Raw genomic sequence first — 26831 nt, 5'->3', positions numbered from 1 at the left:
AGCTCAGCGGTTTAACCCTCTTTTACCATGACACAGTTGAATTTATTTTTAATTATTCCTGCTTGTGGATATCTAATTGGCTTGCCTTCTGAAGTTTTGTAATCTGGAAAAATTCACTTACAATTAAAAAATAAGCGAAAGCTTCAACCTATCCTGTACTGGAATACCATCAACTCATGGAAGTTTTTACAAGTGGCACTTAACATATTTTAATACTGAGAAATATTACTTGTGAATAGTCTCAGTGTTTCATTTTTATAGAAGAGGGTAAGTATAGGGACGCGGTGGCGCTGCGGGTTAAACCGCTGAGCTGCTGAGCTTGCTGATCGGAAGGTCAGCGGTTCAAATCCGCGTGACGGGGTGAGCTCCCGTTGCTAGTCCCAGCTCCTGCCAACCTAGCAGTTCGAAAACATGCAAATGTGAGATTAATAGGTACCGCTTCAGCGGGCAGGTAACGGCGTTCCGTGTAGTCACGGCCACATGACCACGGAACTGTCTACAGACAAACGCCGGCTCTTTGGCTTTGAAACGGAGATGAGCACCGCCCCCTAGAGTCGGACACGACTGGACTTAATGTCAAGGGAAACCTTTACTTTTACCTTAAGTTCAGAATCTTAATTAAGCTTTAAAATTTTTCATTTGAGATGGATGATATATGAATTCACCATCTTAAAGAAAATTGGATTATTTCTTTTCAGCCCTATGAACTTTATGTAAACTGTAGGGGGGAGGTTCATTGCTATTAAAAAGCATAGGTGCTCCTAAAAATCTGATCTTTCTCTTGGATGCTTTTCTTAACCTAACAAAACAGCATTTACAGATAAAGGGTGCTGCCCCCCCTAATTTTCTTCATATGTATATTCCACTGTTAGAGCTTAACTTTCAAGCCTTCTGAATTGGATTATGGATGACAGAACCACACTTGCATTTTTGTTCAACCTACTGACAGCATTATGCTAAAATTTTGTACTATTAGCATGTTATTCTAAGGTTAATGAGTATATGCTACTATTATACCTCCCCGACCCCCCATTCCTTTTTATCCAAGAACGAATGAAATCCAGATCTGAAGCAACCATGACATTAGTTACAAATTCAAATTTCCCCATACCAAAACTGGTGCTGAGTTTGGACAACAGAATAAGCCTATGTTCACTCTGAGCTGATTTAAAGAGACACTCATGAGGGGAGTGGGGGTAAGGTGATGCCACATACACACCTCTTAATTCTCAGCAGTGACTTAGCTTGTGCATGTGCAGCCTGTCTGTCAGAAAGCTGCTGGAGCAGGGGCAGCAGTAATAAAAGTTTTTGAGTACAGAATAATTCATGTCTAAAAAGACATGTCATTTCCAAAAAGACGTCTTGATACACATACACTAGATGATAATCACTACAAAGGTGCCAGTGTGATATATTTAGATTGAAATATCAGATGGGGAAGACCAGAGTCTATGCTGCTACTCAGACAATACTCCAGTGGGGAAGACCAGAGTCTACGCTGCTACTCAGACAATACTCCAGTGGGGAAGACCAGAGTCTATGTTGCCACTCAGACATAGTCCAGTTATCTTTTGGGCTAAATGTAGCTTGACATACTTTGTAGAAGTGTTGTGAAGATAAATATGAGAAAAGGCAATGTTGGGGAAATAGTAATTTTAGTTAACATTGAAATGACAGTGTGGACAGCAAAGAAGCCAGGTTGTTTAAGATTGTGAGACTATTATTCATTGAAGAGGTCTGTATAGTTGACATTGTGTCCTAAAGCTGCAGCAGGATGTTTTATGTTGCAAATTGCTTTTTTGTAAAGCAAAGGGCATTACTCGCTAACGTGCTTGATCTAATGTAGAAAGATATCTAGTAAATGTATGGGGTGTTTTGCTGTGTTTATCACAGCACATTCTTTCCCTGAACTACTTACTCTTACACAAGCCCAGCAAAGAAGTCTACCCTAAATCATTTGGCTATTTGCCTAGCACAGAAGTCTCTTGGACTGTGCAGTGATTTCTTTTTCTAATTAAATAAAAATTATGGTATACGAGTTCCTAGATTGTCTTCATGAAGGCATGCCTGAATGCACAGACAACTTTCTCCCAACAAAGCAGGAATGGCACTTGTGGAGACAACCAATGAAAACCTTCAGCGTAACTGTGCTGAGCCTTCCACAGAATGCAACTGCCTTCACTAACACCAGTGTTTTTTGTCAAGGTTCCTTTTGAATGCTTTTTATGGTGCTATTAGATATAACTCTTGTCTGCTGCCCAAGTTTGAGAAATGGTGCACTTTGATAACCTTTGACATTATAAATTCCACTAATAGTTCTAGTGGAGTTTAGTCTTCATTTGTTACAGCATGTACAACTGAACCAACCAGCTATTTTTTTCTCAACACAGAAAACTACTTCAACACCAACTTGCCCAATAACTTTGCTGTAATCTTTGTAGAACTAATTCTAAATCTGTTATAATTTCAGATTTCTTAGTATGAAAGCTTATAATTCAACACTCTCCTGCCTTCTGTCTTTTATTCAACACTACTTAGCAAGGTTATTCTCAGTGGACAATCTGGAATGCATGGAGCTGGAATTTAAAACCTCTTCTTAGCATATCACTTCTTGCAGATCAGAGGCCAGTCCCCAACCAAAAACACAAACAATTTTAGCATACACAGGTTGATTCAGTGGATTTTTAATATCTCTACAGGACAGAAAGCAATGCCACAGACACGCAATATAGGGCACTGAATTCACAGAAATGCATCAGAAGAGCACAGACACAACACAGTCAAGAGCTGTGCTACCATCACAACACCAGCCAGGGATAGTGAATTAAACACACCCAACAGAATGAAGAAGGGGATTCTACGGAAAGTGATGGCATACCAGCAACTCCCGCTGAGTACCCAAACATACTGCCCTTTCCTGGTTGGCATGAACTACCTTGAGGGAGGGATGGGCAGAGAGGAGACCTCTCCTACTGTTTGCTGCTACACTGCAAACAAGATACTTCTGCTGAGTGGGATCTTTGCTGGGTGTCAATAGTGATGGCAACAGGAATTCTTGGTGGTTTTAGAGCATTTTCCCAAGGAGACATTTTGGGAAGCTATTTTCTCCAAATTACTGGAAGCCCCTTTCTGAAAACTTGCATTCTTCGTGGCACCAGGCCAATAAGAATCTAAAACTAGCACATTGTCCATGTGGCAATCAGTACACACTACTTCTAAGTAGTGTAGGATGTTTTAAAAAACCCCATGAAATAGGAACAAATTCTGTCTGGCATTAGCCTGCACTCACCCTCTACTTCACGGGGCAGCAAAGAGGCATGAGAAGGGATAGGTGAACCCTGTCCACACTCCTCAATGGGCAGGGAAGAATGTAAGATCCTGCTGTGGGCATGGAGTAATTCTGCAACCACATGCAGGCTGTCCTCTGGCCACACTCTTGCAGGCTCACAGTGGCATCAGCTTTGCACTCAAAAGGCATGAGAAGGCCAGAGAGGGAGAGAATTATACAGAATTGATCAGAGACAAGGCTAGGGGAAGACTGTAGCTAGAATCCCTTCTCGATGCTGAGTGTGCGTCGGGTGACATGCTCCAGCTTCCCAGACACATATTCAGTCAGACTGATTTGGTAGTGGGCCAGCATCTTCAGCATAAGGCGCAGGTTCAGCCACCACTGCTCGTTAGGAAGCCTGTGCCTGTAGGTAAAAAAAAACAACAACTGGATGAATGCCAGTCTGGCATATGTGGTGTAACAACAAAGCAGCTCTGAGTATATGTATGCCATGTCTCTCTCATAAGTATTCTTAGGATATTTCAGTCATGGGGCACAGCTTCCAGGGAGACCTGTATACTTCCTACCTCTCAAGAAAAAAGTAGATCTATAATAGTCAAGAAGCACCTGGGTTCAATGTATGTAGTAAGTTTATGAGAAGGCCTAAAAAGGGGATGATTAAATGTAGTGTCTACATCTACATCAGCAGACAGAAAAGAAATCCAAATGATTGACCAATGCATGAACAGAGTGTCTGACATCATTCTGTATGCCATAATTTCTACCATATCAGTGTTGAATTCCTCCCTCAGAACTTTGGTGATACCCCACTGCCATTTCACTTACTCAAAATCGGTGACCTTTTTAAGCTCTGTCACAGGACTGAAGGATACAGTCTTCCTCCGCAGGCCAATGACACAAGCAGATTCTGCAGAATTGGCAAATACACGGCCTATAGAAACAGAGTGTTTTTATTTGTAATGCCAGAAAATGATCTCATCGCACAAATGCCTTGTTATTATATGAGGCTATCTGGATATGTTATTCTGGATATTGCAACAACTACAAATGACTGAAGGCTTCCTAAAGTCATTTGTACTGAGAATTTTCAAGGAAAATTATTACATAATTTACCAATTTTCAGGCAAATGCTGAAAAACTAGCTTCATGATAAGCATTCTGATAAGAATTATTGATCAATAGCCTTCGATCATTCTCCTTCATTGCCCTGCTACTCCTCTAATTAGAAACAAACACTGAGAAGCAGGCAGTTGGAAGCATGCAATTTGTTGCTTAATACAGTAGTTTCACCTCCTTCTGCCAATGGTCTCCTGAGCATCTTCTCTTGTTACAGGATGCAGCAGCATCAACAACTTGCATCAACAACTTTCTATCACAGAGATGATAATTCTGACATACCCTTACGGTAAACATCCTTCAGCTTCTCTGACATCCACAGAACAGCTTTCACGCCCAGTTTGGTGCCATAGTTGCGGTCAAAGGGGGTTGGAGCACCTCCCTAGAGAAAGGAAATTGAAAGTAGAGCCAAAAGAGTAGCCATGCCAATCCTGTTGTAAGAGAAGCTGAGCTGGTGTATAGTTGGCTGAGACCATTCAACTCAGAAGCCATTTTGCAGGTATGTTCTGCAAAAGTGGGAAATGGTTAAAAGCAGCAAGGTCTAGGCAGGTGCAAGATAGAAAATATCTATCAATTATAATAGAGCCCTGAACTGAGGAAGCTGTTACCAAATACAGTATATATTTTCTTGATGACAGTGGACACCAACTGTTGATGAATTGAGAGCCAGTTTGGTCTAGTGGCTAAGGTGCTGGGCTAGAAACCAGGAGACTGTGAGTTCTAGTCCCCCCTTAGGCACGAAAAGCCAGCTGGATGACCTTGGGCCAGTCCCTCTCTCTCAGCCCAGTTCACCTCACAGGGTGGTTGTTGTGGGGAAAATAGGAGGAGGAAGGAGGGTTAGGTATGTTCGCTGCCTTGAGTTATTTATAAAAATAATAAAGGCAGGATAGAAAATAAATAAATAAATTGTGGTAGGACTGGGATGAGGGGAGTATGACCCTCCTGGTCCTGCTCGATCTCATAGCAGCCTTCAGTACCATTAATCACAGTATCCTTCTGGACTGCCTATGAAGCCCTGGGATGGGGGTTACTGTTTTTCAGTGGTTTTTCTCCTTCTTAAGTGGGTGGTTCCACTTGATGGTGGTGGATGGAGTGAGAGGTATCTGATAATTATGGTTTATATTGTATTTTAAACCTCATCATATAATTAGCAGTGTAATCCTCTCAGATTCATTTTTCACTGGAATGGCATGTAAGCTTTAGTAAATAAATAAAGACTTCTTTATCATATAGTGTCTGCCATTATTCCCTCCACAAGTTTTAATCAGCTAGCCAATGCCTCAAAATACTAATGCAGTCTCATGGCCTTCCTCTCTACATACCTGTTGGAGATGGCCTAAAACATTGATCCTGCAATCAAATATTCCTTTCCCCTCTGAGGAGTATAGGTTGTACAGGAACTCAGTGGTGTAATGTTCATGGCACTTCTCATTGCTAAAAAAAACCCAGAAAGAATAAAATATTGTGTAATATTTTATTACATAAAATATACTGTATGTAAGCAACCATGACTAACTCTTTTGCAGAAAAAGCAGCACAGAAAAAAACTGTCAGGCAAAGGACATCGTGTACTGACTGTAATGGTAATCATGTGATTGAGGAACACTGCAAACACTGCACAAATGCAGGCATTGGTCGCAAAGTTATTTTTACAGCACTGTTGTAACTTTGAACGGTCACTAAATGAGGCAGTCGGTAAGTGAGGTCTACCTGTAATGTATATCATACAGTATAAGGTAAATGATAGTAAAACAAACCACTGAACATTGACAACGCATTAACCAAACTACACTAGCATTGCACTTGAGAAATCTTCAACTCCCTTTTTCTCTGCAGCCCATTAGAAACCCACAGATCAAACAAATCTCAGATTTGAAAATTATTAATTTCTCTTCAATATTTCAGAGGCTGCAATGACTTCCTTTCTGTTGAATCACTGTTCAGCTACATCGAACTCAGTCCCTTCAAAGAGCTCCTGACTTACAATACATTAAAAAGGGTCCAAAGTTCACACTCAGTGTCATGTTGCAATAAGGATATGCACCTTCTTTGACAATTAGAACATGGCTTTGTTAAAATAATTTCTATGACTTACCGGAGTACCAGGCCTCTCTGAATGTCTGTTTTCATTTTGTCAGTCAAATGTTCAACATTTGCCTGGCAAGATAAAAAATACAATAGTTTTTATTGGCTCAATTTTTGCTGGTAAGAGTAAAAGCAGTTATTTAGACAAAAGGAGGAGGAAATGACATTTCTGAGCTACACAGAACAAGATTAGATTAAAAAATAATAATGCTTTGTTCACATTGGATAGAATGAATAGTTATCAGCGTAACAACTATCTGACAAGTCCAGATCAGCCAAAAAGGTTAAAGTGAGAAATTTAAGAAACCCAGATCCTGTTTGTAACTTTGTTCTGAGAGTCCAGGAGCGTCACCTCTCATGCATCACTAAGAACATCAGCTATAATGACAACTATGGAATTCCTAAATAAATAAATATAGATCCAGTGTTTTTAGTCCTAGGCTTCCATGGCACAAATTCAGAACAAACAATGAAATAATCTAAGTGGGAGAAGCACTGACGTTGGATCATCTTGTTTTTCTATACAATTATTATCTCTAATCACACATTTATCACAAAAACAATATGGTTTCACCCATATATAACTCTCATCTGGATATAAGATGCCTTGTGGGCTTAAATAATATAAATTCCATGATTTTTAATCACAAATTTGAATGGGGTAAGTGCAAGCTTTTTCATTTGCTATGTTGGCACTAAATTAATATGTTAATGTCTGTGTCAGCTAGGGGTTTAACTTGGATGGTCAGTTCCGAGAGGAGTATTAATGAACTAGAGGAAGAATTTAAGAAATATTTTTTTCTTCTCACAGAATGCAATCAACAATTTACTTTTTTCTTTTTTAGCAATGACAGTGGTTTAAATCGGTGCAAAACAGGTACGTTAAATCTTGCATAGGCTTAACCTGCCTGTATGTCAGTTTTCCTATATTGGGAAAATACACACTATACTGCCAAACTGCATGTGTGCATGTATACTGCGTGTACAGCCGAGTTCCAGGAATTGCATAGGGGGAGTCACAAAATGGGGATGGAGGGAGGGGCATATATAGTTCATGAGCAGCCCAGCCTGCCATATGCTATTCTATATTCGCACATAATGTTATCTACACAATACTCAGCAACAACATTTCTATGCATTTTATCTAATCACAGTTTCTTTACCAGCACACCTTTAAGTCATGAATGGTGAAAGGGTCTTCATAGATGTAAGCAGCATCTGCTCCCACTGCAATTCCAGTCACTGTTGATAAGTAGCCACAATAACCCCCCATAGTCTCCACAATGAAGACGCGCCGTTTGGTGCCTGAAGCAGACTGTTTGATGCGGTCACAGCTCTAAAATGGCAAGAAATGAAGGGAAAAAATTACATGTCCAGATATTGGAGGGCATTAAACAGTGACTGTGATTATAGGCTGCCAAGTCATGCAACCACACTGATTCACAATTGCTTAACGGAAGCAATCCTGGCTTGGTTCCCAGCACAGCATGCCCCAAACTCAACAGAAACTGAGACAGATGACCTCAGTTATCATCACTATCCCCAGCAAATGTGGGAGGAAAAAACATTTTGACATCACTAGTTAAGCCTCCAATTCTCAAGGATCACATGTAGTGTAATTAGAAAATGGGCAAATATCACACAACGTATCTCCTCTGAAGTCCTTAGATATGAAGTGTGCTGGAAAATTTTGCAGAAACCAAATTATTCAGAATGGTGAATAAATTTAATGTAGTGAAGTGCTCTGTCATGTATCCCATTTCAATGTTCTGTTAACATTGTAACGTTTCACATGTCAACTTCTTTCCCGTGTTCCTTCACCCTCCAGGGTTTTTCCATACCTCCGCCCTCTGTTGTTTAACAGCGCTGGAATGTATGTTTGGGTTTGCAATCCTGTTCAAGGTTACTTTCCCAGGCGTGTGTAACGGTTCCTAACACCTGGGAGGGGGTGCGTGCTGACGGGCGCTTGGGGCGGAACTGGATTGAAGGCAAGGCTTTTAAAGTTTGTATTTGGCGCGCTTTTGCTCATTCTCAGCTTTCTCTGTATTTGCATACTATTCCTTTAATAAATCAGTTATCTTTAAGCCCGAGCTTGTGAGACTGAGTATTTGGGATTAGGCAACCATTACATAAAGCTGAGAATCAATTTCAATCATCTTCCGCTAGCCCCATCCAAACGTTGGATAAGAGGGAACGCTAGCGATGACCGACCATCCGCCTCACGCGAGTGAAGGGAGCGAGGAAGAGCTAGAGGCGGCAAGGACCCGGCCAGCTCTAACTTCGAGAGCGCAAAGAGCAGCATGTCGGGAGATGCGGGATGTCCAATTGGATGAGTTACTGATATCTATGCAAGAGAGCCTGAGGAGTGAACACAAAACTGTAATGGAGAGGGCAACGGGGAGGGGGTCTCCACAACTATCCTGGGAGCCCGAAATCCCCTTGTCACCGAGGGTGGTGGTAACCAACCAACCCCTTGAAGAGCCGGTCACTCCTGCTCGTATGAAAGCACTCGAGGACAAAATGAATCTAATAGTGACAATCCTGAAGGATCTCCCCAGGGGTGCAGAGCCAAGTCAGGAAGATTGGGAGGAAGAGCCGTCACAAATGGCTTACCCCAGGCACAGCACCCTACCACCCAGGGGAAGAAGCACGACTCGAGCATCCCGTCAGGTGGGGGGGCGAGAGGCAAGACCTCCTAGAGATCGGGCACCCCTGGGGGCTCGGCGTACCCTGACGTTTACGGAGCCGCCACAGCCAGCTGAGCTGGTAAGAAACTTCCCACCGTTTGGAGTGAAGTTCGATGGAGATCCCACTACACTCTCCTTCTTTATCACTAATGCTAAGCATTATATGGAGGATTGGGGCCGAAGCTTTCGTTCGGAACACGGCAAAATCAATTTTATTGCCAATAAACTGAGAGGGAGGGCAGCCGATTGGTATGTGCAACTGTGCCAAACCGAGGCAACAGAGTTAGAGGACTTCGATTACTTTTTGTGGGCGCTTAAACAGCATTTCGAAGACCCTCTAGCCCAAGAGACAGCCAAGAACTCCCTGAGGAAACTCTACCAAGGGTCCCTCACAGTTGCCAATTATGCGCTGGAATTTAAAGCTTTATCAGGGAAGGTGGACGACTGGTCTGAGCCAACTTTAAATGAAATGTTTAAGCAGGGGCTAGAACCAGAAATCCTCCGTTGGGCACTAGGAAGAGACGACCCTAAGACACTATACGGATGGATTCAGTTGGCGGGCAGCGCAGAAAATGCCCTGCAGACCTATGCCCATACTAAAGAGCTTAGACAATCCCGACTTGCCAGAGGAGCGCGCACGACTGGACTTGCTAGCCGCCCCAAACCAAGAGCCTGGGAAGAGGAAAGGGAACGACGATTTTCCAAAGGTCAATGCCTGAGATGTGGAAAAGAAGGGCATCGCGCCACTTCGTGCCCTAGACGCCGTCCAGAAGAACGGCAGACGAAACCTGCAGTGAAGTCGCCTGCTATGCCGCGGAAACTGAAAGCTGCCATCGCCGAATTGGACCCACCAGAACTGCCATTCGGGGAAGAGGAAGAAGAATTGCAATTTGAACAGCCGGCGGGAAAAGCCTACCACCTGCCCTGAAAGGCGCCCTAGGGCAGGTGGAAGAAACCGGGCGTGACCACGATTCGGTGAGTGGAAACTTCCCTACACTGACTGTAAAAGTTAAACTGGGATCAAAAACCAAAACTGTAGAAGTTTGGGCCATGCTCGACTCGGGCTGCTCCCGTTCCCTTATGCACCCTGATGTTGTAGCGGCTCTGGAACTGCCCACGTTTCCTTTGCCAAGACCTATGATCTTCACCCAATTGGATGGAACTATGGCGGGAGGGAAAGCAGTCACTCATTCCACGGGACTGGTTGCCTTGCAGATGGGTTCCCATCGGGAAAAACTGCCATTTGTTGTAGCTCCAGTGGGGGGTCCTCTGGTTATTTTAGGTATGCCCTGGTTTGTACAACAAAACCCTTTCATCAACTGGCTACATAGAACTGTGACTTTTGCGGATGGATTTTACAAAGTACCCGAAAAGGATCTCCTAGACGACATGGAGGGTGGAGGGGTAGCGTACACTACTGTACAAATGCTTCAACCTCTTGAGGGACTACCCAGTCAATATCAGGATCTAGCTGATGTATTTGGGGAAAAGGAAGCAGATCGCTTGCCACCCCACCGAAAAACAGACTGTGCCACTGAATTCTTACCTAATGTAAAGTTACCTCACCCAAAAATATACCCCATGTCTCCCAAAGAGCTCACTACACTAAGGGAGTTCATTGACAAAAACCTGGCTAGGGGTTTCGTTGAACCTGCGAATTCCCCTGTAGGAGCTCCTGTCCTATTCAGACCAAAAAAGGATGGGTCATTGAGGCTTTGTACCGATTTTCGCGGGCTCAATGCGGTCTCAATATTAAATAAATATCCTTTGCCCCTGATCAAAGATATGTTATCACATCTGGCCAGAGGCAAAATCTTCTCAAAACTGGATTTGAGAGAAGCCTATTTTCGTATTCGCATAAGGGAAGGGGATGAGTGGAAAACAGCGTTTAACTGTCCTCTCGGGGCTTTCCAATACAAAGTCCTACCCTTTGGTTTATCGGGGGCACCTGGGGTTTTTATGCAACTAATCAATGAGGTCTTGCATGACCACCTATTTAAGGGAGTACTGGTGTATTTGGATGATGTATTGATTTATACTGAAACCATGTCAGAACATATTCACTTGGTGCGTCAGGTGCTGGCTAAATTGAAAAAAGCAGAATTGTATGCTAAACTGTCTAAATGTGCCTTCCATCAATCACAAATTGATTATCTAGGATATAGAATTTCCGCTAAGGGCATTGAAATGGACCCTGCTAAAGTAGAAGCCATTGTGGCATGGGAGCCTCCTCGTACCAGGAGACAATTACAAAGTTTCCTTGGATTCGCCAATTTCTATTGGGCATTTGCCCAAAATTTTGCTGAAATCGCCCTCCCCCTCACTGAACTGTTGAAAACTAAGGCGCAGGGGGATACGCGGCGTTCAAAAAACCCAGGAGCGCTCCTTAAATGGACACCAACCTGTCAACAGGCGTTCGAAGCGCTCAAACAAATCTTCACCACTGAACCAATTTTACAGCATCCAGACCCTGCCAAACCATTCGTTGTACAAGTAGATGCTTCTGATTTCTCAATCGGAGCACTCCTGCTGCAATCTGACCAATCTGGCGCCTTAAAACCCTGTGCTTACCTCTCCCGCAAGTTCACCGAAACAGAGAGGCGATGGCATGTTTGGGAAAAAGAGGCTTTTGCGGTAAAAACTGCTTTGGAGACTTGGCGACACTTATTAGAAGGGACTTCAAACCCTTTTGAAGTCTGGACTGACCATAAGAACCTGGAGGCACTAAGCACCAGTCGTAAACTCAGCCCCAAACAGCTTCGCTGGGCTGAGTTTTTCAGCCGCTTTGACTTCACCCTTAAATTCATCCCAGGCAAAAAAAAAACTTTTTAGCTGATGCGCTCTCCCGCCGACCCCAAGATGCGGGCCCAGGGCCAACAGTCCAAGGTACCGTCTGGACCGAAAAACAATTGAGTTTGGCAGCGGTGACACGCAGTCAGGCGCGAGCGCATCAAACGCAAACTCCACCCGCCCCGCCTCCCAGCCGCTCGCCGCGCTTGCCGGTTCCATCGGATTTGCAACAAAAGTTGCTCCTCCACCTTAAAACTGACACTTGGTTACAAACAAATAAAAACATTGTAACTTTCACCGACGATTTTGCTTGGCACAACGATCGTCTCTATGTGCCTGAGGCTTTGCGTAAAACAATCCTCCAGCGCTGCCATGATGACAAGCTGGCTGGGCATTTTGGTTATTTAAAAACACTCCACCTCGTGCGGCGGCAATTCTGGTGGCCAACATTGCTCAAAGACCTTAAAGCCTATGTCACAGCATGCCCCGTTTGTGCAGCAACTAAGCGCAAACCAGGCAAACCTCAGGGTCTCCTGCAACCTGTCGCCACCCCATCAGTCCCCTGGCAAGACATATCCATGGACTTTATCGTTGACCTACCCCCCAGTCAACGAAAAACCGTCATTTGGGTGGTCAAAGATTTTTTCTCGAAACAAGCCCATTTCATTCCATGCACTTCTATCCCCACCGCGCAACAACTGGCACGCCTCTTCCTCATTCACGTGTACCGCCTTCACGGTATCCCCGCCCGTTTGGTGAGTGACAGAGGCACACAATTTACGTCACAATTTTGGCGGGCATTTTTAAAACTTCTAGGCACCAAGCAAGCCCTCTCTACCGCGTGGCATCCGGAGACGTACGGATCTACGGAGGCGGTCAACTCTACTCTAGAACAATATCTGAGAGCTTTTGTCAATTACCAACAAGACAACTGGGTCGACTTACTCCCTTTTGCAGAAGTCGCTTATAACAATGCCGTTCATCAGAGCACTGGCCAAGTACCTTTTAAAACTGTCTTTGGTAGAGACTTTGTTCCTATTCCTGAACTTCCCCATCCACAACCCCTGCCAGCCTCACTCACTGACTGGGCTGACTCTCTCAAAGACTCATGGCTCAACATTCAACAAGCTCTCCTCCATTCCCAAGCCACTTACAAACGCCATGCTGATATAAAGCGTTCTCCCGAACCTGCTTTCGCTGTGGGGGATAAAGTCTACTTATCCACCAAATTTATCAAGTCACCACAACCTTCCAAGAAACTTGGCCCTAAGTTTGTGGGTCCTTTTCCCATTGTAGCACAAATTAACCCTGTTACTTTTAATCTTGCTTTACCTCACAACCTCAAACGTTTACATCCTGTTTTCCATTGTAGTTTACTCAAGCCCTACCTGCCTTCGGACCGTTGGCATCCCCAACCCGTGCCACCGCCTCCTCTCATGATTGATAACCATCAGCACTTCGAGGTGACGGATGTCCTGGACTCTCGCCGCCTCCGCTCGACTTTGCAGTACCTCGTCCGATGGAAACATTTCCCTCATCCTGAATGGGTCGCTGCACCTCACGTGCACTCCCCTCTAGTGGCACGCTTTCACTCTGCCTACCCTCATAAACCAGCTCCATAGCAATTTTTTTTGGGGGGGCAATATGTCATGTATCCCATTTCAATGTTCTGTTAACATTGTAACGTTTCACATGTCAACTTCTTTCCCGTGTTCCTTCACCCTCCAGGGTTTTTCCATACCTCCGCCCTCTGTTGTTTAACAGCGCTGGAATGTGTGTTTGGGTTTGCGCTCCTGTTCAAGGTTACTTTCCCAGGCGCGTGTAACGGCTCCTAGCACCTGGGAGGGGTTGCACACTGACGGGTGATTGGGGCAGGACTGGCTTACAGGCAAAGCTTTTAAGTTTGTATTTGGCGCGCTTTTGCTCATTCTCAGCTTTCTCTGTATTTGCATACTATTCCTTTAATAAATCAGTTATCTTTAAGCCCGAGCTTGTGAGACTGAGTATTTGGGATTAGGCAACCATTACATGCTCCAAGATAATCCCTTCAAAGGGGCAGGATGAGTAACCAAATGGGAGTCAAAGTAATTGTAGAGTAATATATATAGAGGCAAAAATTACTGACTCGAAACACTTCACCTGTGTTTAAATCTGTGGTAAATAATTAGTAAAGGAACCTTGGGTTATGGTGTATAACAATGAAAACTCAGAGTCTGAAGTCAACGGCAGCAAAAATGCTTTTATATAAATCAATGATCAAAAACATCTGAGAATTTGTATACTGTTTTGGTCATTCCACTTCAAAATGAAGTTAGAAAACACACATATAACGGCAATCAAAATGACAAATGCCAATGGCAGGCACCCAGGAAGCGTGCCTTCTCTGTAGCAGTGCCTGCCCTCTGGAATGAGGGCCCCCTGAGATGACTCCACCCTGCTGGTGTTTCAGAGGGGCGAGGGTGGCTGTCATCAACATGCATGCCAGACTGTCAGACATCTCCTGGGAGTTCCCTACCTTCACACCTCCTCTACCTGAGTTCCAGGGCATCTGGGTATGGCTAATTCCACAGATAAAAGAGTCCTACCCATGCAGATAGTTTTAATTCCACCACTTGTTCTCATACCTCTGGAATTTGGAGGCAGAAAAAGAAACTCCTCTTTACCAGGAATAAGATTTTAAATGAATAGCTCAAGTTTTCTCCTTTTTACCAAGTTATCAGACCCAAGTGGTTTTTGTAGTACTAGAATATAAACTCAACATTAGGATAATCAAGAAAAGGTTGTTATTTTAATAAAAGCAACAGAGCAAGGATTTGAAAGAATAGGTTAACTGACATAAATTACAGGAGGCAGAGCTTTGAAGATCAAAGTTCAGCACTCAGTATTCTGCAAAGAGTTTGAGCAGAGAAAAAGATACAGAGGCAGAGAATCGGAGCAGATATAACATTATTAAAAACTGAGTGAGCAGCACTGAAGAATCCATTGCATAACTAAAGAAATGTTTCTTGCCAGCTTATCTTACTAGTTTCAGTTCTTTCAGGCCTTTTGGACATTGGGTCTGAATTCTTTGGCTCAGTGCATGAAATTTGTTTTCTTAAGGTGCCTGGTTCTCTCACAGGCACCCAGCCAATACTTACTGAGAACAATGAAACACTTCACTTCCTCTCCTCTTGAATCCACTATTTCCTCTCCCTCTCACTGGAAGAGACAATGGCTGTGATTCGCGAATACTTAAAAGTTTCCCAGATGGCCATTAGGCCACTTACAATTAAGAATCCAGTTTCTTGATCACTACTGTACAAAATTTTTAAAAACTGATAAAGTGGTTGGAAAAAAAGAATTTCATTAGTTTAATATTTTTCCTTTTCTCATAAAACCGTTGGGATTACTGATTGAAATTAATTACAGACATACGACAGAAGTACTTTTCTCTCACAATAAATAACCAACCTATATTATTCACTATCATAAAATAGGACAATAGCCCTTAACTTGACTGGCTTTAAATAGAAATTATAGAAGCAAGCCCGTCAGGCATTTTATAACATTTTTACTACTTTAAGTTTTTTTTTTAAGTTCTTGTTATTTGCACTGGCTGTTTTGTTTATTGTTGTTTTACCTTTTTCCTGGAGATCAACTAGAAATTATTAATAAATGCTAGCTATTATAATTAGTAAACAGTTGATTATCCAAAGATAGGGAGATGAAACATCTGTGAGCGAAATACCCCAAATAACTATACCTTGAATTGTGAGAACTGGGCTTCCTGAGAATAGTTTAACTAGCTCGTACACTTTTGAGGAAATGCCTGAAAATATGCAGTATCGGTTGAAAGGTCATAATCAAATGAAGTCTGGATAGGATATCTACAGATCAAATTTATGAGTACCTTTATCTTCTCAGAATTACTCCATGTTCCTCCTTTTTTTGGCTAGATTCCCAACTTATGGAAAAGAAATGCACTGATGTAAGGAAGTTTACACAACTCATCTGCCAATCTGCCCTAATTCCCTGGAATCTACAGTTGCAATATCCCCAGCTGACCTCCATGGCAGCGTTGACAGCTGTATCAGATCCCAGACTGAAATCAGTGCCAGGAACATTGTTACTGATGGTGGCTGGTATCACACACATGATGATACAAAGCTCATCATACTGCCCACGGGCCTCCACCAACTGCAACACTCCTTCATATGCCTGCAAGAGAGAGAACAAAGTGTGAGTATGAGCCACAGCAATGAATCTAAGCACTGGAGTGCAAGGAGTGTAGGGGAAAGACAACTCTGACTTTGAATAAACCTGCTTTGAATTCTGGGCTTGTATTATGCAGAGGTAAATTTGATATTCTGCTAGAATGACAGCAAAAAGCATGATACAAAAAAAAGATATGCTGATTAGTATGAAGACTGTATAAACACATCAGCTGCCTTATATCATCAAGACCACAGAATTATTTATCTCAGTACTGCCTATATTGTGTACTGAGTGTCTAGTCTTTCACCCTCATCATCTAGTTATCAGGAAATCAACTTCTTGTTTTCTGTTGCCGTTAATCCATCTGTTGGCAGGTATTGCCATTAGAAATCTGCAAAGGTGACTGGAAGGTAAAAGGAAGGCCCATTCCTTACCCTTTCTTCTAAGAAACCCTGCCCAGTATCTGCTGGGAGAAAAAGGGAGGAAAATGTATGACTGATATGTATGTGTACAAGTGCATATGAGAAGAGGTACATATGAATGGGTATATTGGTAGCTGACTCAGCAATCTGTATCTATCTACTGCCTATACTGACTTGCAGAGTTCTAGCCCTACCTGGAAACCAATGGGTATAGCTTGGGTGTTTTGTGTAAAAAACTACATATTCTACCATACAGCTGTAGCCAAAGAGGGATTGTATAGAATAATCTTCTCTTCAATGTTCATTTAATTCCAAGCCTGCATTCTATCAATACACTGTACTAACACGGCAAACATAACTGTTCAGCAATGCCTTTCAGAAAAGGGGGTGGGGTGGGAAGCGGGGAAAGAGATAGTCTTCATTTAATACTGAAATGGCTCAACCAGTTTCTCCACACCTCAAAGCCTCCAATGACCAGCAGGGCTTGGATGTTAAATTTCCGAACATTTTCAGCAATCTTTTCCATGCATGTCTTTGGAAGAGTTCTGGCAAAACAAGAACAAAACAAATTTTAAATGAAGTTCTCTCCCAGTAGCTGTCTCTTTTATTTATAACCTTGTTTGATAGAAGTATGACTGTTTCAGCACCATGAGGAAAAAAGAGGTGTTTAATCTATGAGGCAAACAGAGCTTCTGCTGGCGTATTAGCAGTCTCTCGATAACAGTCCAGATCAAATATATCATATGAACCAATGGCTAGCCTTTGAAAAATCATGTACCCTGCAAGACAGTAGTGGCAGACTTTCACAAGATGGCATGTGCAAGCCACTTTGTCACAATGTACACTGTATATTGTTTCCTGTGGAATGAATGGCTGCATGACCCACAGTGGATACTGTAAAAAAATGTTTAGGAAACCCACTTGCTCCTACTTCAGCTAAGATTACAAGTGTAGTGCATACTCCTGCTATAGTTGCAAAGATTGAAAGACACTCAAATGTTCAAATAAACAAGAGCTTAATGAAAGAGAAATGTAGCCAGCTAGTTCATACAAGAGAGTGGCTAACTCTCATCTCTCTGTGCAGGATCATAAATTCAGTGAAATTATCCAGACATTTCTTATTACTCGTGCTTATGATGTCATTGTACAAATTAAACAAAGCCTGTATAGAAAGGGAGAAAAATATAATATGCCCACTTGTTGCAGCATTTCTGCAATATACATTGTTGATTCAGCAATATACATTTCTGCAAACAGATGAAGCAAAAGCATAAAGTGGATGATCTGCTAAGGCAGGAGTGCAGAAAGTCTGTCCTATGGGCCACGAATAGCTTTCCAGGATCCCTTTTAGGCCCCCAACATTCCCAACAGTGATCAGGGTCCAAAAATCTGACCAGCTTTGTGGGGTGGCTAAGGGGATTAATTGGTGTGTTAAACCTCACAGAAGTTTAAAGCATCCTTTTATCCCTTAAAAACACTACCCCACATAAGGTCCCTTTGGGATCCTGTCCTAGCATACTTTTGGAATGCAGCCCTTGACACATTATGCAGAGCACAAGGCAATCCTTGGGCCACCTTTCTGATAAGGCAACAGCAGTAGCATGGTTCAGACTGAGAATTGCCTGCTAGGTACAGGTGAGGGATTCTTAATGGGTGAAACAGCCCAAAACTCAGCCTATAGCAGGTGTTTGTGTTTAACGCTTATCAAGCAAAATAAACTCCTTCTGCAGACAATATGACTGGTATATTGTGCCTAACAAAACTGGTGGGTTACAGTTCAAACCTGAAGCTTTTGTCCCAGATCCAAGTCTTGGCTGGGTAAGAGCATCCATCACTTCTAGACTTTCAACAAACTCTTCTGGAAGAGTTGGCAGCTTTAACATTTGACATTCCATAATGGAATATCAATATTTATGGGTTAAAATTGTTCCAAAAGGGACAGGAAATAGAAAATGACAACAGAATACCAGAAGTTAGAGATTCCTTCCAAATGTAACAAGGAAGACTTGTTAGTGGATAAAGAGAACCCACTATAGTTGTTCGTTATATATATATATATATATACAGTACATACATACATACAGTAGGCAGACAGAGAGACAGGAGTAAGAAAGGCCCCTACATAACACGGCATACAAAGATTGTCCAAAAATATTTTTACATACTCCAAGGCCATCTATTTCAGAGAGGTGAAAAACAAGACAAAACAAAACTGCCATTGCAAGGCAGTGATCATTACAGCTGAAGAACAATACAGTAAGAATATGCATATGGAAAAACTATGTTTTGAGATGCTTCCCAGTTATTAAGCACAGATTTATGCAAGTAATTGAGCATTTTTTTCCACAAGAGAGCATTTGAAAAACTAAGTACTGAAATTCCATAGCAGAAAGACAGACAGATAAGCTTCTTAATTACAATTGTTCAAAAATAAAATAAATAGCAATAGATTATTCATGGTTTTCATGGAGATAGGAAAAGGTCATATAACTTGTTTTAGGTTGAGGGCAGACTAGATCATTCACATATTCTCTAAGTTTATGGAGAGTTTCAGCTTGACCCCAAATTCTTTTTGTGCTCAATCTATAGTTTCTTCTAAGTTTTTATTGGCTTTGACAGCACTAACCGTTTGGTCCCCAACATGGATCCTCCACGGCCCAACCAGCCTGCAACATCATGCCAACCCAGCTCTCTGATCTGTAAGAGGAAATAATTAGATCTGTTGTGATTTGCTCTATCAACCTCAGATAAATCAACCAACCCACCAGTTTTTCTGCCATACAAACCAGTGGCATATCAATATTTTATTGCATGAGAATTATTAGTACCAATTCTTGAATAGCCTTCAATCTGAAATTTTAAAACTCTAAATGGTGCATAAAGAATTCATAAAGTTCCAAGAAATATTGATGTTTAGTTGTTCTAATGTCACAGAAAGAAGAGATCCAGGAGAAGGAGCAGCCTTTCATCTAATCAGAACAAGACTTACCTGTCCTTTGCTCAAGCCTTCAAAGCCATCATTCACCACATACATTGTGTGACCCTGGCAAATCCCAACCCGAACAGCTGATCGGACTGCTGCATTCATGCCTGCTGCTGGGGCTCCTACATTCAGAATGGCAATGCTGAAATTGCTCTGGTGGAAACAAAAAGAAAATTAGCAAGCCATGCAGATCCTGAAGACATCAAAGCTGTGGATACATTTTTAAGAGGGATTATATTAAGGAGAAAGTGGGTGCGTCTTAAGTGTCTTAAAGAAAGGAGTCTTAAATAAAAATTGGTTCTCTTTCTCAACACCCCCCCAAGTCTTTTTAGGATTGAAGCAGGATTTAGAACAAGCCAGGCTGTCTCAGGTATGCTTTCTTCTCCCCTTTTCCTATAAAGACCTTTAAAGAACGATAGAGGGCAGGTCATCTTAGCTGCAGTTGTCAGTTCTCTGCCTAAATATTAACTAGAGGAGAGTACTACAAGGCTGTTCCAATCAGTGCCTATAATTCACAGAGCATTTTAATCTTTTTTCGACATGTGAATTGAACATTTACTGAAATAAACAAAAACAATGCAAAGCTTGAGTCACCATCAGTTTTGGGAACAGGGGTCTTTAAATCCATACACAGAACATAAATGCTGCATTTCTGCCTACATTTAGGCATACCTAAGTGTCAAGAACATATACACCATTTATACATGGTGTGGAGCATTAGCACCATTCCTCTTACCTCCAAACACAAGCACTCAGATAACTCCCTGCCTCTTCTTCCCTTACCTTTTTCTGAGCTGGTTTCTGGTGCGCAAGTAGCTTATAAATGTTCCAGTTGTTTTCAAAGCTTCTGTAAAATAATTTACAATCATACTAGTCACCATTTGGTTGTATCTTTTTTTCCTTTTTAAATTAGTAATTTATTTGTTAAAACAATAAGGAAGAGAATCAATAGCTACATAAAAGAAAAAAAGAAGAAAGAGACATGGTGTATAAAGAATAAAATATCAATAAATAAACAGGGTTTACAATTATACAATTTAAAATTCATTATTTCATTCATTCATTCATTCATTTTATAGAACTAGGTTCACTGTGTCATCTTAAAAAATAACTGAAAATCTCTATAAAACTCTAAACATTATATTAATATCAATATCACCACTATTTGTTGTTGTTCCAAAAACAGATACACAATTATGTAAAGGAAAAGGGAAAAAATTGAAAAAATAAAATAGAGAAAAAACAATGAAAACATTAAGAAACTACATAGCTCTAAATTGTCTCCAAATGCACCTGACTGATTATTGCATCAAAATATTTATAAATACTGAAACTGTTCTAATTACTCTCTTTACATCAATTCTTTGCCCCTTAAAAACTTTATTCAAAGAGTCTGAGTTTGCCTTGTTGTGTGATACATGATATGGGGAGCAGCATTCTTGCTTAAATTTAATCAAACTTCTGTTCTGGAAATATACCATTAACTTTGCCATTGCTGTGTATTCCCCAAGTTTGGTTTCCATTCTGTTGGCAAAGTGTCTCTTTTAGTTGTTCTATCTCATAGACTTCACCAACCCATGGCTATTTGGTCATGCTATATGGGAATTCTGAAAGATATGATCCCAGGACATCTAAAAGGTACCAGGTTTCAGAAGACCACCAAGCAGCTATCCAAATCCAGACAGTGAGAAAGTATTTCTTTTTATCTCCTTACATCTGGATTCAGGAATGCTTTTAAATTGTGGTAGGTGATAACATAACTGATGAACAGCAGTGGTATGTGTGTGGTGTGCAAAGGGGTTCATACAAAAACCATGAAATATTTATCATGATGTCATAATAAGTATACAAGAAGTAGAATTTGTGTTACAATGTTTGTTTCCTCACTTGACCCTGCCTCCCCATCAATATGTGCATGTGCATGTGTATATGTGTAATTTCTATGTATTTCAGCTTTTCCTTGGAAATCAAAAGTGTAGGCTAATGGAAAACTTTCACATCTTTAGTGAATGAATTCTCTGCCAAACTGCTGAAGAAAATCCTTAGTCTTTTAAGACTATATTTACCTAAACAACACACAAAACATTATTTATATTCTCAGAAAAAAGGCTCAAATTATTTCTCCTCAGACCACCCCCCCCAAGGCAGCAAGACAATTTTAAGAGTATGGAAATAATTACTACCTCATTTTATTCAGGCTGCAATGTGTCATTTCCTTAATGAGCTATATCATGTTTTAAAATAGTCTGGCTGATAATCATCTCAATTTTCAGTCTGATTTAAATGCTTTAAAGGTTTTTTATTGGAGACAGGAAATAGCACCAGCTTGAGGTTCTTTTCTTAGACGTCAAAGATTTACTTGAAAGAGTGACGATAGTATAAGTCAAATAAGTCAAATAATTCAATTTCCAATGTTTAGTCTCTGACTAAATGGTTAAAATAATTCTATCCTCATACAAGAAACTATGTCATTAAATTCTGGAAATGCCCGCTATTTTCAGAAACATAAACTATTTAGGGAAAAAAACACCAGAGGCAAAAGATTCCATCAGATAGTTAGAACCGAGCATGCTGAAGGCTATGGAATGTGGGCTGGGTATGCCTCTCCAAGGGGAGGAAGGTAAGAACGGCCACAGCACCGAACAACAGGATTCTATATTGCAACTATCTGAGTAACTTCTTTCCAGTTTCAGTGTGGCATCTATGAATGCCAATGTGCCAACAAACCACTTCCTTTGATGTACACTCTGCTCTAGGCCTCAGTTGTTGCATTCTGTTTCTTTTTTACAAGATTTTTATCTGGAAAAATAGAAACTAGGAAAGCAAAGTGGCAGCTCAAGCGTAATCTGTATTTCCAAGAATGTTTAATGTCCCTGTGTTAAAAATAAGTTAAAAATACAGGGGATTGCAACCCTGTGCTTTGTTTGTCTGGGGGTGCAGAGGGGGAGAGGGGGACACAGATATACGCTGGGATGGTAGACAATATCCTGGGATGCTAGAAAGCCGGTAGGGTTAGGCTTAGGATTGGCAAATGGATGCTTTTTGAGTGGCCAGACCCTATAGGTTCTTGTGAAAGTGCCCGTAACCTGTTCTAAAAATTTAGGGATCCCTACTATAACATTATATGCCTATTGAGAAATCCAATGACTGAGCACATTTCTCCCATAGCCAAAGCAAAACAGGCTTGAAATAGAAAGGAAACTGAATTTTCTGGTTTGTTTGTTTTTTTTTAATCGTATAGCATAGCAGTTTGGTGTTCATGCTGCTTTTTCTTGCTGGGAAATCCTTGTGAGGTCCAGCAGCCAGATGTGTAGATTATTTAGCCATGACAAGTCATGTTGCCTGGGGAACACCACAAGTCTACATTGCACCAAGTTGGGCAGAGAGAGAGTGATTGGCCCAAGGTCACCCAGCCGGCTTTCATGCCTAAGGCAGGACTAGAGCTCACAGACTCCTGGTTTCTAGCCCAGAACCTTAACCAATTTTCTGGTATAACTGTTAAATTTCTTCTAGCCAACTGAAAACAATAACAACAATAAAGAATATTGGTCTATAGATATTTCAGTATGTTTACCAATATCACTATTTAATTGGTAATATCACTATTTGAATACCACTATTTATTATCAAGTCAGGTTCAGCTAGAAAAGAGAATACAGAAATAATAACATCATCCCAAGCAAATTTGGTTAAAAAATACGAAGCCCCAGCTATTAAATGATGAGAAGCCCTGGACAGATCCACTCACATTCAGAGATTTCCTCCAGCTGTAGATAATTTTGGGAGTATGGGGGAGATACTGAATATTTATATGACTGGGGGGTGTCTTGGCTCTTGGTGACTGCATGGACTTGTTTTCTTGGTAACATTTTTGGCAGTGACTTGCTGTTACCTTCTTCTTAGCCCTGAGAGAAAGTAACTGGTCCAAAATCACTCAACTGGCTTCTGTGCCTAACACAGAGTTTGGGTTTCTCTGTTCCTAGTCCAGCACTTTAAACCATTAGATGTTAGAGTGCTTTAATGAACAAAGAAGACCAGGTAGCTTCTACAGTGTTAAGATCTGCAGCTTACTAAAGATGTTTTGCCTTCTCTTTTCTCATTCACATTGAAGAACTTCTACAAGCAGGTAAAAGAAATTCAATCTCCTCTCAGATTCAGAGATAGCTCTCACCTGCCTCTGAGCTGGATAGCTTCATCAAACCTTTTCTCATCCATAGCTTTCTGGACATCTTTGGTCTACAAGGATAAAGAATCAGAGGGAGGCTCTTACAGACATAAGTCACAAAAGAAATCGGGTAATACCAAGTATACAGTGAGATTGATTATCTGTTCATTCCAATTCAAGAACCACCAAGTTAAGTCCACTCAGAATACATTACTGTTTCAGAAAAACATACAAAGAACAAGAAAAATAGTTTGTGGATTGGCAGGAACACATGGAAAAAATGATTTCCTTTTAAATGAGGGATAGGGAGACTTTAGATCAGTGTTTTTCATCCTTAACCATTAAAGATTTCAACTCCCAGAATTCCTGCTTTAGATCTTCCAGATTTGGCTGAACTACAACTCTCAAACTCTCCCCCACTGGACATGCTAGGATAAACTGTTGGGAATTCAGGGTCACAAATTCCTCAACGCTACTTTAAAGGAAGCCCAAGCTGGGCCAAAAAGAGAGGCACCCTCCTTCCTGGAACAAAATCAGGAATGATTCATAAGATATGACTCTGTACTCAAAATTCTAAAACACTACACCCAAATATCACAATCTGAATGACTGTGACAAGTTATGCAAATAAGGTAGGCCTGCAATGTTTAAGAAACATTGTTTTGTTATTTCTTTAAATTAATTTGATCTTGCAGAAACCCAAACAAAAATTAACAAAAGAAAAACCTCTTTATACTAATTATTTGATCTTATAGAGATAAAGATAGGACAGGAATCAGTAACCTTGTCCTAGCCTTCAATGCTATTGTCTGATCATACTCCAAGGCCTGTCTTTCCCCATTCATCCCTGCCTTGTGGATGCCATATTACTGATCCACAGGCTAGGGCTTGGGAGAAGCAGTTATCTGTGATATCCTTTATCTCCCAGTCCACATTTTTTTATGTTTCCAGTAAAAGCAGTCAAATTGTTTTCAATTTTCTTTTTGTAGCTTTTTCTCAAGTGAAAGCTAAGCTTTTGGGCATTGCATCTCAGATGCATATTCCAACTATATCTGCAGAATTGCCACACATATGTCCTGAGTAGCCAAGACTGCCTTCTCTAATCTGGAGACTTTCAAATATAGAGACTCAATTTCCCAGAATTCCAATCAGCACTGCTAGGAATTTTGTGAGTACTGTACATGTTTGGAGGGCATTAGGATATCAGCACCATCAGTGTCAATTGTCAACCTCCTATCATCTCCATTTATATTTATATTTATATATATATCCCCTCACCCCCAAGATAAAAACAAAGCCACAGCATTCTATTCTGAACATAATTAGCTTCTGTGTTTCTGTGAAATACTCACCACTTGCACGCATTCCATCAGAGGTAGGCGCACTGACTGGTTCCCAGAGAGACTCACCACACAGGCTGGAGTATCTGGTGTTGCTTCCAATAATGCCATCACTGCTTCCATGCCCATTTTGCTGCTCTAGGAGACACAAGTGCATTTTTTGTAAGCAAGTTAGCTCACTATTGGTGTTGGAAGTTAAGCTGTGAGCCAGAGTTTCTCAGTGCAGAGATGCTGGTTATGTCAACAATCAACAACCACTCAGCTTCAAGGCTGAGAAATGCAGGAAAAAAATCTATTAAAACATGGGTGGGGGAAAGAGAAAGAAGTACTGCAATTAAATTACAATGGGCATCAAAAGGAATTGCACTGTCAGGTTGACAAAGGGCAGTCAACTGTTTTACGGCTTCTTCCTAATGTGTAGCAAAGGTTCTTCTCTAGACATGCCATGCTATGTGTCTCAAGGCCAGAAGCATCCTCAGTGGTCTGTGATGGTTCCTAGGTTTTGAGGTGAAGAACCTGCACCACCAGAAAAATCTGTTCACTACAGAAAGGCCTGGATCATGAACTGGTGACAAAACACATGAAAAAGCAATGGAGGAAGCTTCAGAGACATAGTTGTCGCCCCCGATACATCCAACTGAACCCTGCATAACAGAGAGTGGGACAGAGCCCCAAGATCAAGGGCAGCTGCTAGACTGTGGGGTTGCAAAGCATGCAAGGACAGAAGCTCCATTTCTAATGGAGGAGAAGGTGGTGATCTTTGGGTGGGAGGCCACAGAGAATTGGAGTTTGGGTATGAAAGCTGCATTGAAGGGCATCCTGAGTTTGTGATGGGTATGAGAGTGACACCTGAATAAATTGCCTGGTACAGATTTGCTCCTGAGAAAGACAACCTTACTTAGACAGATAGTCATGGTACTCAGATAAAAGCCTGCTTTTGCATGGTTTTCCTGATGCCAGTGTTAAAACTACAAAGTCCTGGGGATTCTCAGCAAGAGAAAAAGATTTTACTTAAATGTCTTCAAGACAGGGTGTGATAGGTGCCAGCAACTAGTGAGACATGGTAGAAACTTTGGATTAAGACAGAGGCTATGATAGCTTCAGAATCTGATGTCCTAAGAACTTGTTCCCCCCAAATGGCTCATTGCCAAGAAGAGCAATTACACTCAGGCTGTTCTGTAAATATCTGGCTGTGCTTAGAAGTGCCTACTGCATGGCCTTGCCCAAGTCCCACAAGGCAAAGATTGTGTCCATCTGAGGGAGGAATTTGCTACCACAGTGCTGGCACTTGTAGAATGGGGCCTTCAGAAGCCTTATGTACAAGGCCAGAAGGTACATGAACAGGACTGATATGGATCCTACATAGGCAAATGAACAAAAGGTAAAATAAAATTTAACACAAATTAAAGAGAAAAAGGGTGACAAAGTATAAATACATGAAGTAACTATGAGGTCTGAGCAGGTCGACTCAGTCTTCCATCCTTCCGAGGTCAGTAAAATGAGTACCCAGCTCGCTGGGGAAGGTGACGATTGGGGAAGGCAATGGCAAACCACCCTGCTATAGTCTGCCAAGAAAACGTCATGAAAGCGGCGTCCCCAAAGGGTCAGACATGCCTTGGTGCTTGCACAGGGGACCTTTCACCTTTTCACAGAAAGCAAGCCAGAGATTGAGCAGCAGCTGCATCTAACTGTGCATGCTATGCACAGGGCAGGGATCCTGCTAATACATTTGGTAAATTATAGAACATTCTGAAAGAGCT

General features: G+C 41.5%; 1 protein-coding gene across 2 annotated transcripts in view; it reads right to left on the bottom strand.

Annotated features, from left to right (window-relative positions):
• Positions 1–2668: 2668 nt before the first annotated feature.
• The window catches only part of PFKL (phosphofructokinase, liver type), a 45339-nt gene continuing 21176 nt past the window's right edge, over positions 2669–26831 (bottom strand). For both annotated transcript variants that reach the window (XM_063306829.1, XM_063306830.1), the window contains exons 10-22: positions 25084–25209; positions 23738–23802; positions 20350–20413; positions 19573–19719; positions 19210–19280; positions 17041–17128; positions 16012–16164; positions 7662–7826; positions 6501–6562; positions 5728–5839; positions 4688–4787; positions 4115–4220; positions 2669–3692 (exon numbers count right to left, since the gene is read on the bottom strand). In XM_063306829.1, coding sequence (XP_063162899.1) covers positions 3545–3692; positions 4115–4220; positions 4688–4787; positions 5728–5839; positions 6501–6562; positions 7662–7826; positions 16012–16164; positions 17041–17128; positions 19210–19280; positions 19573–19719; positions 20350–20413; positions 23738–23802; positions 25084–25209 — 1407 coding nt within the window. In that variant the 3' untranslated portion in view covers positions 2669–3544. The remainder of the gene's footprint in view (positions 3693–4114; positions 4221–4687; positions 4788–5727; positions 5840–6500; positions 6563–7661; positions 7827–16011; positions 16165–17040; positions 17129–19209; positions 19281–19572; positions 19720–20349; positions 20414–23737; positions 23803–25083; positions 25210–26831) is intronic.

The sequence above is a fragment of the Candoia aspera genome, chromosome 6 (genome assembly GCF_035149785.1).
Source record: "Candoia aspera isolate rCanAsp1 chromosome 6, rCanAsp1.hap2, whole genome shotgun sequence".
NCBI classification, from domain to species: domain Eukaryota; kingdom Metazoa; phylum Chordata; class Lepidosauria; order Squamata; family Boidae; genus Candoia; species Candoia aspera.
This window is presented reverse-complemented; position numbering and strand designations above follow the sequence as displayed.